This window comes from Piliocolobus tephrosceles, chromosome 14 (assembly GCF_002776525.5).
Source record: "Piliocolobus tephrosceles isolate RC106 chromosome 14, ASM277652v3, whole genome shotgun sequence".
Taxonomy (NCBI): domain Eukaryota; kingdom Metazoa; phylum Chordata; class Mammalia; order Primates; family Cercopithecidae; genus Piliocolobus; species Piliocolobus tephrosceles.
In genome coordinates this window covers 91,807,335-91,819,925 of record NC_045447.1, presented here as the reverse complement: position 1 = coordinate 91,819,925, position 12,591 = coordinate 91,807,335, and the positions used below count along the sequence as shown (strand labels likewise).

The 12,591-nt window shown below is 36.1% G+C and overlaps 1 protein-coding gene across 3 annotated transcripts in view; it reads left to right on the top strand.

Annotated features, from left to right (window-relative positions):
- The window catches only part of LOC111543374 (guanine nucleotide-binding protein G(q) subunit alpha), a 270,636-nt gene that overhangs the window by 180,294 nt on the left and 77,751 nt on the right, over positions 1 to 12,591 (top strand). For all 3 annotated transcript variants that reach the window (XM_023213327.1, XM_023213326.3, XM_023213325.3), the window contains exons 4-5: positions 2,034 to 2,162; positions 5,074 to 5,203. In XM_023213327.1, coding sequence (XP_023069095.1) covers positions 2,034 to 2,162; positions 5,074 to 5,203 — 259 coding nt within the window. The remainder of the gene's footprint in view (positions 1 to 2,033; positions 2,163 to 5,073; positions 5,204 to 12,591) is intronic.

Here is a 12,591-nt window from a genome sequence, read left to right as displayed (position 1 = left end):
TTTTTTTTACATTCAGTTTCAAATTTAAGGGTATCATTCATACAGAAATACCACTAGTAAGAATGCTATTTAAATTATGCTAAAACTAAATCTCAGCATAGGAAATCCATCAGTCCATCCAACACATATTCATTAAGTACTATTTACCTGGAATTATCTTAGGTACTAAGGCAGAAATAAAGATGGGTAAGTCAGAGTCCCTACCCTGAGTAGGTCATGTCCACTGAGTATTTGTTATTGCTCGATTATGACATGCTATGCGCAAGGCATTCCTTGTTACATATCTCAGAACTCACTTCTTGTTTGTGGGTATCAAGAGTTGAAGATCTAACCCATTCTCTTTCTATTAAGGGTCCCACCTTTTCTTTAATCTGGTTCATAAGTTAGTTACTTTGTGCATATACTTTGTAGTTGTGTGTTTTGAAACCATGTCTGTGCCCCATCCTTTCCAGGACAAAGGAGAACACAGTTACTCTTTGAAATCATGAAGATACCACTCAATTCTATCAAATTATGTCATTCTCAACATTTCAGATTATTTTTTACACTTTGAGAAAATGAAACATGAATGGAATAAAAGATTCTTGACATGGCAGAATTACACTGATGAAGAACATATGTGTGACTGCCAGGGGTGAATGGAATAAAAGATTCTTGACATGGCAAAATTACACTGATGAAGAACATATGTATGACTGCCAGGGGTAACACAGGTAGTGATAGAACAATTCTGTGTCCTGATTGTGGTGGTATTACACAAATCTCTACATATAAAATCTCATAGAAATAGATACCCCCCATAATACAGTCAGCCCTCTGTATCTGTGGGTTCTGCATTTGTGAACTCAACAACCTATGGATCAAAAATAATTCAGAAAAATATTGTATCTTTACTGAACACGTACGGACTTTTCCCCATCATTGTTTTCTACACACTACAGTATAACAACTATTCACATAGCATTTACATTTTAAGTAACCTAGAAGTGATTTAAAGTACAGGAGAGGACTATGCATATGCATATATTATATGCAGATACTGTTCCATTTAATATGGAGGACTTGAGCATCCAGGGATTTTGGTATGTGCAGGAGGTCCTGGATCCAGTCGCTCACAGATACTGAGAGATGACTGTATACACATATACAATATATAGCATATGAAATTTTTATTTCATCCATTGTAGTTTTGTTAATAGTATTGTATCAGTGTATTTGTTAATAGTATTGTATCAGTGTCATTTTCCTGGTTTTGATAATGTATTATGGTTATGTAAGATGTTATTGTTTGGGGAAGCTGAGTAAAGGGTACAGGGAAATGCTCTGTAATATTTTTGCAACTTCTTGTGAGTCTAAAGTTATTTCAAAAGAAAAAAATCTTTAAGGGAAGGGAAAAGTATCAAGTATCATATAACCAGATAAATGTAAAGTTAAGGTGTGGTGACTCCAAACATCAGGAATATCTGACCTTAAGACACATTATTACTGCAGTAATTAGAAATGTCATGGCTTCACATTAATCATGAATGACTTAGGCTCTGGACAGAATTTAGGACACTGTAGCCTGCTGTCTTCTCTTAGGGGAATAATGAAATTCATTCCAGGAAGACTCTGACGTTCTGCAAAAAAAAAAAAAAAAAAAAAAAGCATTCTGACCTTATGTGCAACTCTGTTATCTTGAAAACTGTTTTAAACTTCTGCTTTGGCAACCAAGCCTACTAAACAAGTAGAGAATAGGAAACTAATTTGAATTTCTTTTTCTCCCACCCTCTGCCTCTGGGGAGTATGAGTTCTAATTGATAATAAGAGAATAAATGAGAACTATGGTGTGTATGTAATCCATAGATGGATAACCTTCCATTAATGGAAGGTTGACTTTATCTTTCTTTTCCACAGACTCCTCTACCACTTTCTGATATTTTTCTTTCTCTTCTTTACTTCTCTGTTAGGGCTCATTTTTGTCCTTCCCTTTCCGTAGACAGCTTTGGTGTGATGGTGTCACTGACATTCTCATTGTGTCTTCCCTCCTCTAGCTATCTTAATGACTTGGACCGCGTAGCTGACCCTGCCTACCTGCCTACGCAACAAGATGTGCTTAGAGTTCGAGTCCCCACCACAGGGATCATCGAATACCCCTTTGACTTACAAAGTGTCATTTTCAGGTAGTAATTGAGTCCATAAAACCTATTTCCCAGCTTTTTATGCCTTGAGTACATTTGGTAAACTCTATAAATACTGGAATCGTGTAGGCTTTAAAACAAGATAGCCTTTTTACCAATTATTATCATTAGTTACACAAATAAAATGACATATCCCTGAAGGAGGAAACAATAGAAAGATGTACTGGAGGCCGGGCACAGTGGCTCACGCCTGTAATCCCAGCCCTTTGGGAGGATCACCTGAGGTCAGGAGTTTGAGACCAGCCAGGCCAACATGGTGAAACTCCTTCTCTACTAAAAATACAAAAATTAGCTGGGCTTGCTGGCAGGCGCCTGTAATCCCAGCTGCTTGGGAGGCTGAGGTGAGAGAATCACTTGAACCCAGGAGGCAATGAGACGAGATTGCACCACTGCACTCCAACCTGGGTTACAAAGCGAGACTCCATATCAAAAAAAAAAAAAAAGAGAGAAAGGTGTACTGTCCTGGAACATTTGGCATTTCAATTTAAATCACTAAGAAATCAATAAAAATCTTAGTTTTGCTTGTGGTTGAGTAAAATCGGTTAATAAACCATTGGTCTTAACTGTAATTTCTTGGGCAATCATTTTAACTGTAAGGACAATGGATTTGTTTTTAGAATTACGTAAGCTATGAATGATCTTATGGTGCTGTCAAGCACAAATTATATAGTGTCAGAAGTTTTCATGCTGGTGTTTTCCCCGGGTCCTCTGGTACCAATGCAAAATTTTTCAGTAGCAAGAATAATATGTGATATTTTGTGTTCATAAAATATGTTGCTTAAAAAATTTTGAAATACATGATTTTGAAAATGGGTTAATTAACCTAGTCTACATTTACCTAGCAAAATAGAATGAAATTTGTTACCTCATCTCTCACTGCTGCTGTTCTGTCTGGATAATACTTCAGCAGAAGCATTCTGTTGTTTTGTTTTTAGGATGAGAAAAAATAAACAATACTGATGTACTTTCATTCAATCTCTTATTACACAATCACTCAGTTCTACTTTTAGTTAGAATACAAACTACATGGTGCTTTGAGAAATGAGAATGTGTCTTGGAGTGTGGAGAGTTGATTTTCTAGGAGCGCCCACCCCGTTGAAGATGGATGTGTGCAATATTGGTTATGAAGTAGAAGTTATTATCTCCTGTGTCACTCTGCCAAGTGATTCTGATTAGCAGGCCCACCTTCATTCCTTGCCGTGACACTGTTTTCTTCTAATCAGCCTTTGACCTGAGGTCAAATCTGGCTGCCATACATTGCTCTAATAGATATTGCCACAAAGCAGGTGGCATTTTGAAACTGTTTCTGAGCCTCAGTTTTTTAATCTATAAAATGGTTGTATTGCATTCGATGATCCCCAGGGTGCCTTGTAGCTCCAGCATCCTATATTACTTACGTTTTAAGTTTATAGTATATAGATTTAGAAATCTTTAATTTGAGACACCCAGATTTTCTTCCTCCATGTTACAAAATGTTTTTAGAAAACATTGCATTTCATGGGGATTTTCATCTACTTATTGCTTCGCAATTAGTGGATTCTGAAACCAGATTACAATTACATGTTGTTTTTTCCATGTTTTGTACACTAGCTTTTGAAGTACATTTTTTTGCCACTACAGTAAAAGTAATGACTTAGAAGTATAATTTTCCACCACCATCAGAAGCATCTTTTAGGGCCCAGTGTGACAGAGTTTCATGGAATGAGGATTTCATGTAAATTAGTAGCATATTATTCACGCCTTGGCATTGGGGAAGAGCCAGCATTTTAATACTTCTGAAGATCTAAGAATTTTGACTTCGATGTCCTTAGTACGTGGATCTCCCTGGATCCGTTGTTTTGCCCCTTAGATCTGTCTCCTGTGCCTTACTAGGCTTACGAGCAGTCACTTAGAAGATCCTTGAGTTCTTAGTTTAGGTTAATGCCAGGAGGCAGGAAAACACCAGTAGTGACTGCAGTGTTAAACAAATGTTTAAAGAGCCCTACTTTCAAATTTTTGTACCTAAACCGCTCATTCTCTGAGACTATTTTTTTCCTGTGAACATTGTGTACAGTTCATTCAAGATACAGATTCAACAATTTGGACAAACTTTGAGTCAGTGCCAAGCATTGCTAGATATTTTCAGACATACATTGTCACTCAAATTAATTGATGTCAGTGTTGGTTTCTGAGCAGTAATTCAGCACAGAATTGATGTGTTAAAAACAAATGATTGAAATGGTTCACATGATGGCTTCCGTCTTGTACCTTGTAGTATCTTCATTCACTCACGCTTCATTTCCAGTAAGTGACCTGACATGGCTAGACCTATGCCAAATTCTTATCAATATTGGGAAGAAAAAATTGCCCAAAATGCCTACTCTGCTAATGAAGGCTGAGTGGGGTCATATCTGCATTTAGTGGAAGCATAATAGCACCCATATTGAAATGTATAGCATCTCACATATTTTAAGTGTACTTGTAGTCATATCTGGCATCCATAAAAAATACATGAGGATCTGTTTTCCAATTTTATAGGAAAAGAAACTGAAGTTCAGTATTTGCCAGTAGGGCTTAACACAAAACTCATTCAGTTTTAGACTCTTCAGTTCTTCATTGAATAAAGTACCATTTTGCTTGGCACAGATAAGGATGTTTTTTTACAGTGTTACAGTTTTCGTGCACACTGGTAACTTTCTTAAAACCATCATGATGTTTTATCCAGAATGTCTTGACTTTGAATATTAGGTAATAGGAAATTAATAATTATTCAATAAGTATTAATTGAATTGACTTGGATGATCATTGTGATTCAAGAGAATATTTTCCCCAAGTCTGTAAGTAGTGCTATATTTATGTTGACTTTTTAGTTTTACTTTATATGTTATTAATATGAGTATTGTTAACCTTGCAGAATGGTCGATGTAGGGGGCCAAAGGTCAGAGAGAAGAAAATGGATACACTGCTTTGAAAATGTCACCTCTATCATGTTTCTAGTAGCGCTTAGTGAATACGATCAAGTTCTCGTGGAGTCAGACAATGAGGTAAGTGTTCTTTAGACAGGCAGTGGATTATCATTTTATCATCTGATACAAGAAAATGATAGGAAGTAGGGTATGGGGAATGGGGTGAACTGACTTCTTTGCTTTCTTGAAATTTGATTTTAGGACTTTTAAAATAACCAAAAATAATCCTGTTACCACATAGTACACTCAAAGTAGCAAGCTCTTCTGTCAAATGTATGAGCAGGTCTGTGTGTTCAAATCTAATTAGTCTATTTGATACTTTTTAACATTATGCAGAGGTTCTAAAAATGAAAATAACATGGAAATCCTAGGCTAATCATGAGATCATTTTACAGTCTTCCTCCTACAGGATAGAACTGGGAGTGTTGGAGTGAGTCATCATGTTTTGTTTTGTTTTCATTTTGTTTAAATCATTGTTTGTGTGATGGGTGTGTCCCAAAGAGTACTCAAAATCTCTCTTGGCAAATGTGAATGACTTTGCAGCTGGGCTCTAAATCAGTTCATTGTGAGCCATGGAATGTCTTGGTGAGGCGGCCTTTCTGCTCTTACAGAATTCTCTAGGCTGCTGCATAATTTTGTCTCTATTACGCAGTGAGCAGTTGAAGAAGTGTCCATAATATGCCTGTCTGGAGAACGAATTCAGTATTGCTATCTCCTCCCATTTACAGGGAAACTTAATAGGTGTAAATGTGGATTTTGAGGATGGTAAAGACCTGACGATGAATCAGTTGATTATGGAAGATAATTAAGGGATGTAGAAATCCGTGCTTCTGAGCTGTAGTTGTGTGTGTGTGTGTGTGTGTGTGTGTGTGTGTGTGTGTGTGTGTGTGCTGGGGGAACAGAGAAGACACCATTGATACCCTGTTAGAGGCAGAGTTTGCAGTGTGATAGGTTAATAATAAATATTAAATATCCTAATAATAGGGTAGAAAAAAAGAAGGAAGTGAGAGATCCCCATTTGCTGACTAAAATAGGATCTAGCATATTATGCTTTTAATACAGTACGGTTTTTAGGTACACAAGAATTCCTGACTTGTTCTTTTAAATATTATTTCTGCCGGTATTAATATCTCCATTAAAATACATATCCAAGCTTCTATAGTATTTCTTTTATGTATAGGATTGATAAAGTTTCCATGAACCAATGTCTCATATAGAACCGAGAGTTACCTGTTGATGCATTTTGGAATCATTCCTGAGTTGCGAGTATATCGGCTTTGGAGTCAGCCAAATAACTTCTGTTTAAGAATGAGGCTTCTTTATCAATCTCTTGTCCCCAATAACTATAAAGCAAAGTGCCTAAAAGCATGCTACAATATACGACAGTAAGTTACCATGATATAAGGCAGTTACTGTCAGAATTTTAGCTATGATATCTCTATCTGTATATCTTTATGTCTGTGCTTGTTTGTTGTTACATAATTCCTGGATGTAGTATTTTAAACATACTGCATATTTTGGGAGCAGATCTATTCTAACACTTCTGATTTTTTTGAATGTTGTATCAAGACAAAAAAATATTCTGAGGGCTTCCCTACTATATGCTGGGTACCAGAGTATCTAAAAAGACACAAAAATGGGGGAAAAAATAAACTCTCCACTAAAAGACCTTATAAACGAGATATGCTTTTGGTCAAAATAAGCTATATGGGAAAAGGTAAGCCTTTGCTATGTAGGTTGTCATTTCTCTTCTTTGATTTGCCATCCAATAAAATAAAATTTGCATTTATCAGTTACACAAGAGATATAAGAAGCAAATGTGAATTTATTTCTGATGTTTACATTTTAGCTAGAGGAGGAGAAGTGTTTATCAACACACATTTTACACAAGATAAATGTATTATATATATGAAGAAATAATATGTCATGATTTAATACTTAGCAATTTACCACTTTAAAATTATCAAAATGGAAAAGAAAGTAGATTCCTTTGGCAACTCATAAACTAATTCAGTTCAACCGAATCTGGTTCTTCAGTTATCTGAACATTACAGATCATTTATTCCATTTTTCATCAGACATAGCTAATAGTGACTAGATTTTTATATAAAAGTATATTATGTTAATTAGAATAAAATGGCATCATTTTTATTATCATGTGTCATAATTAAAGTTCCCACAGTAACTTGACATTCAATGTACAGGTACTAAGAACGTCTAAAAATGTTGTCCCAGTTCCTTTGATTCCTATGGTGATGACTTATGCTCCTTTTAAATAGTTACAAATTAAAATAATAAAGCTATCATTTTTTCATTTGGACTCCCTTATCACTTGTGAATCTTTTGAAAGTCTAGGTAATTCTATAAGATGAAAGTCAACTTACATGTTGTTCCTTTCTGAGACCTCTAGTCAAGCCTGATGATAGTATGGGATCATGAGAAAGGTACTATTCATTAATTGCTTCATCCATGTTAGCCACAACTGTCACCGTCTATAATTAGGAAGTACTGTCAAAAATATTTTTTAATGTTGGCATGTAGTCGCATTATCCCTTTTTTTCCCCCGGTTGTACTAATGTATGATAATGTCATTGCCTCTCAGCTTCCTTAATCATTAAGAAAATTCAGAACTACAGAATTCTAGTTTCCCCAGATTTTTTGGTTTTGGTGAGACAAAACTGAAATAAGCTCCAGAAACATTTTGTTCTTGGTTTAGAAGTCTGATGTTCATAACTTTAATCCAAAACAGACTTTGTTGTGCCTCCCTCCCTTGGTATATATTTGTGAGAAAAACCTAGGAATGGATTCTGACGGCTTTTCTTTCTATCCCAGGAAACTGGAAAATGCATTGCAGACCACAGACAAAAGCAGCTAAGGGAAGCATTTTAGATTATTGCTTTTGCTTTTTAATATTTCTAAAACCTTATATATTAATCTTCATAATTTTGTGTAGGTCTTTTTTCTGCCTAGATTCTCAGCCTTTCTATTGTTTGGGGAATGAATGTCTTTTTTCCTTCAAAGAAGGAAATACATTATCAAATAGTGTCTAGAATACCCAGGGTGGTAGAACTTTGTTGATCTGTGTATTCCCTTTGCTGTCTTATTTTTCCTGTGATAACACACCAGCATAGAGTCTACTATTCTGCTGTAATCCTTTCATGGGTACATGATTTCAGTGCTCCTGAAAGCCCAAAGCAAACAATAAGACATGCTTGTAACATATTTTAGTTTATCAGTGTGTATCCAAACACTGCCTTTTAGTCTTTATTTTTCTGATTTTCTGTTTCATGAATAGCTGAGCACTACTGCAAAGATGTTTTCTCAGATATTGTCTCAATGACTGTCTTCCAGGCTAAGCTCTTTATAGAATCTCAGACTGAGATCTTTTTCTCCTCCATGTCCTTTTTGAATGTGAGCTTTGAATTTATTAATCATCTTGAATAGGTCATGAGGAATTGTGTTATCATTTTATTAAAACTCAAGATAGTTCTCCCTACCCTAGGCCCTCCTTTGATCAAGGTGGATTCCCCGACCTTGGTTACCGTAAACATTTACTCATCCTTCAAACCTGATTTTTGAAGTTGCTCAATTGATAAAGTAAAAGGAGAGCGTAGACGTTTATAATACCTTAGCACTTTATATCCAAAACTTGCTGAAGCTATTACTCATCGGAATCTACCAGCTGACCTCCCCATGGAGGGGACAAATCAGGTTTGCTGATGTGCGTCATAATTATGAGGTTACAGGAATGGAGAGATGGCGTGTGGCCAAGGTCACTCAAGGCCAGGTCCCCTGCCCTTCCAGACCAGCTTTCTTTTCCCTCCCTCACAGTGTCTTCTAGATGTTAGAGACAAACTTAAAGAAAAAGCAAGAGGAGCTATAAGGCAGCAAAGAGGGTGGAAGTAGAAGAAAATCCTGCCCTTTCATGAAGGAGTTGAAATAACTCTTCTCTACCTCTAAGTTCTTCTTACACAGATTGGTAGTAATAGACAAGCCAGCGATCCTTAACCAGTAATTTAAAGTTCCTGTATTGCTCATTTGATTTTGAACTGTCTTAAAACAGTCTAAAATGTGCATTTCCTTTGGATATGTCTCTTCTAGTAGGTTTTAAAATGAAGCCATTTTGAAGTTATTCAGATGCAATCAAAATTTGAACATTTTCTTTAAAAAGTGTGAAACACTCAAGCCTGTAATCCCAGCACTTTGGGAGGCCAAGACGGGCGGATCATGAGGTCAGGAGAACGAGACCATACTGGCTAAAATGGTGAAACCCCATCTCTACTAAAAAAAATACAAAAAATTAGCCGGGCGTAGTGGCAGGCACCTGTAGTCCCAGCTGAGCCAGGAGAATGGCGTGAACCTGGGAGGCGGAGCTTGCAGTGAGCCGAGATCACGCCACTGCCCTCCATCCTGGGCGACAGAGCAAGACTCCTTCTCAAAAAAAAAAAAAAAAAAAAAAGTGTGAAACATGTACTTTGTTCTGCTCTAAAAATTGTTGAGTGAGCTTTTGGGAATTTTCTTCAGATGACATTCAGCTTTTGGGGGGAAAACCTGACTAAAAATTGAGGAGAAAAGAACTCAAACTCCAAAGGAAAGATCTAAAGAACATTTATAAGTAGTTAAAAGTAAAAGCTTAGGTTAAGATATCTGGTCTCTAATCGTTAATTGAATTGAATCAAGCCCGCCTTTATCGAATCTTAATCAAATTAGGCCTTTGGTACACTTGGCTCGGATTCATGACCTGATTCATAAGGCTATTCCTGAAAGACACCCAGCTTTTATATTTAACCTCTTTCCTGTTTCCTCATTACTTTGTTCATTTTCAGTCACTTGTCCCTTTTTTAAACTCCTCCTCTCACCTTTCATTCTTTGGCTTTTTTCTTTCCTGATTATTGTACTCCTTCTTCAACTCTTTGTTCTCCTTGCTTCGCTTATGCTAGAAGGAAGTTTTCTGACTACCCAATTATGAGTTTGAATCAGAGACCTGGACTTAGTGCGGCTCAGGGTATAGGGAAACAGACACACATGAACACTTTTTGTATGCATAAAATTTGGAAAGGTTTTAAAGAATTTACACTGAATTTATACAGTATAATCTATGCAGTAGCTTTTTTTAAAGATGAATTATGTTATGTGAAAAAGGCCGATTGTGGAATAGTATATTTAATATAATGCAAGATTTGTAATTACAACTAATTATTAATATAAAATTATTATATGGATGATTATTCACCCCTTTGCAAAAAGGAAAGGAATTTGGAAGATTTACTACCAAGGCTAAAATGTAAACAGTGATTGTCATTGTCACTAGGTAATAGCATTAGCAATAATAATTTAAATGATACTTTTTTTAAAAGGTAAAATAAAATAAGACTTCAGTTTGAGAATTGTAGCTCTACCATTTACCAACTTTGTCCATTTTTCATTTGGGTTATCTTTTTCTTACTAATTTATAGGAGTTTCTTATTTTCTTTGGATGTGAGCCTTTTGTGTATGTATTACAAATATCTTCTTCCACTTTGTAGCTTGCCATTTATTCTCCTCATGGTATCTTTTGATGAACTGAAGTTATAAGTTTTAAGGTAATTAAATTTATCAAAATTTATTTTTATGGTTATATGTTATTTTGTGTGTAGCCATATATTCCATGCCCAGTGGGATAAAATAAATCACATGAAAAATCTGGATGAAAGGACAGTAAGGATTGGAGGTGAGATTAAGAATTAAAATGTGAATCACACAATTGTGTACCTTTCCTAAAGGTAGGCCACAGATGTAATCAAGCATCTCTTAGCAACCAATGAAAGGAGATAATCAAGGCCTGTTACAAGAGTCACTGTGTCATTAACATAAAAAGCAAATAGTTACTCAAATTAGCTTCTTCAGGTACTGAGACGCAGGTGACTTCTCCTGCAGCTTGAGAAGGAGATGCCATGGAAGGAAGTAAATCAGATTCAGGATAATATCCCTCGAGGGAACCAAATGTTAGAATTCATAAGGGCTGTTTCTTTAGCTTCCCTCAATAACAGTGCCATAACATGAAAGCGTGTGATGGGCTAATACCATGTGGTCTAAATACACAGCTTGATACAAGAATGAAACTTAGAATAGCACAGAAAATGGGTTTTGTTTACTTCTATTTCCATAAACTGTTTGAGTGAGAGAAAAGAGTATATAATTATAGAGAACTTAAAATTTTGACCTACCTGCTTCCAGTCTTCATTTTTCACAGAAGTAAAATGATACAGATAAAATTAAAGACCATGTGTAGCCCTCCCTCATTCATTGTTCCCCTTCCCCAGAAGCCACTGGCCTCATGTTGGCATTTATCATTCATAGGCTTAGTTTTTCACTCTTTTACTACATATGTATGTGTCACTGAGCGATACTGGATTCTAAATATTATGCATGATTATACATTTTATTAAAATGGTTTCATTTTGCAGTTTGGTATTTTTTCACTTAGAATTGTTGTTGAGTTTTTTTTTCATGTTGCTACACGTGACTCTGTTTCATTTATTTAAACTACTATATCACCCTATTATGTGAATATTCCCTGCTGTGTTTCACATGCTCCTCAGGCAGTTAGGTTGTTCGTAATGCACATTACCTTTTCCTAGTCTTGCTTGGTTCCCCTCTCACTCCAACCCGTAATGGAGTTGTCTTTTTGTTTTTTATATATACACAATTGAAAATGTCTTCTGGAAATACTGTTACACATATGGAAATTATCTGTCACTACATGGTTTGTCTTTTTCATTTTGTTTATTTTTCAGAAGGGTTTGGGGTTTGTTTTGTCTTGTTTTGTTTTTTGAGACGGAGTTTTACTCTCATCGCCCAGGCTGGAATGCAATGGTGTGATCTTGTCTCACTGCAACCTCCGCCTCCTGGGTTCGAGTGACTCTCCTGTCTCAGCCTCTCGAGTAGCTGGGATTACAGGCATGCGCCACCATTCCTGGCTAATTTTTGTGTGTTTAGTAGAGGCAGGGTTTCACCATGTTGGCCAGGCTGGTCTTGAACACCTGACCTCAGGTCATCCATCCGCCTCCACCTACCAAAGTGCTGGGATAACAGGCATGAGCCACTGCGTGTGGCCAGCAGAAGGGTTTTAATTTAATGTGATCAACTCACTCATTTCTTTATTGGTTATATTTTTGTATTTTCTTCAAGAATTCTTTTTCTTCCCTAAGAATATGAAGATATAATCTCTCATTTTCTAGTAAAATTTATAAGGTTGTGCTTTTCATAGGCTTCCTGCGTACATATAATTGATTTTATGCATGGTAGGAAGTAAAGATTTAATACTTCCTTGCTATTCTTCTATCAGTTGTGCCAATACCATTTATTGAATGGGAAGTTCATCCATCTTTTCTCCACTTTTTTTACCTTTTTAATTGTGAAATACACACACATAAAGAAGAGTACACACAAAATATACAGCAGTGGTTTATCACAAAAGCAAACAT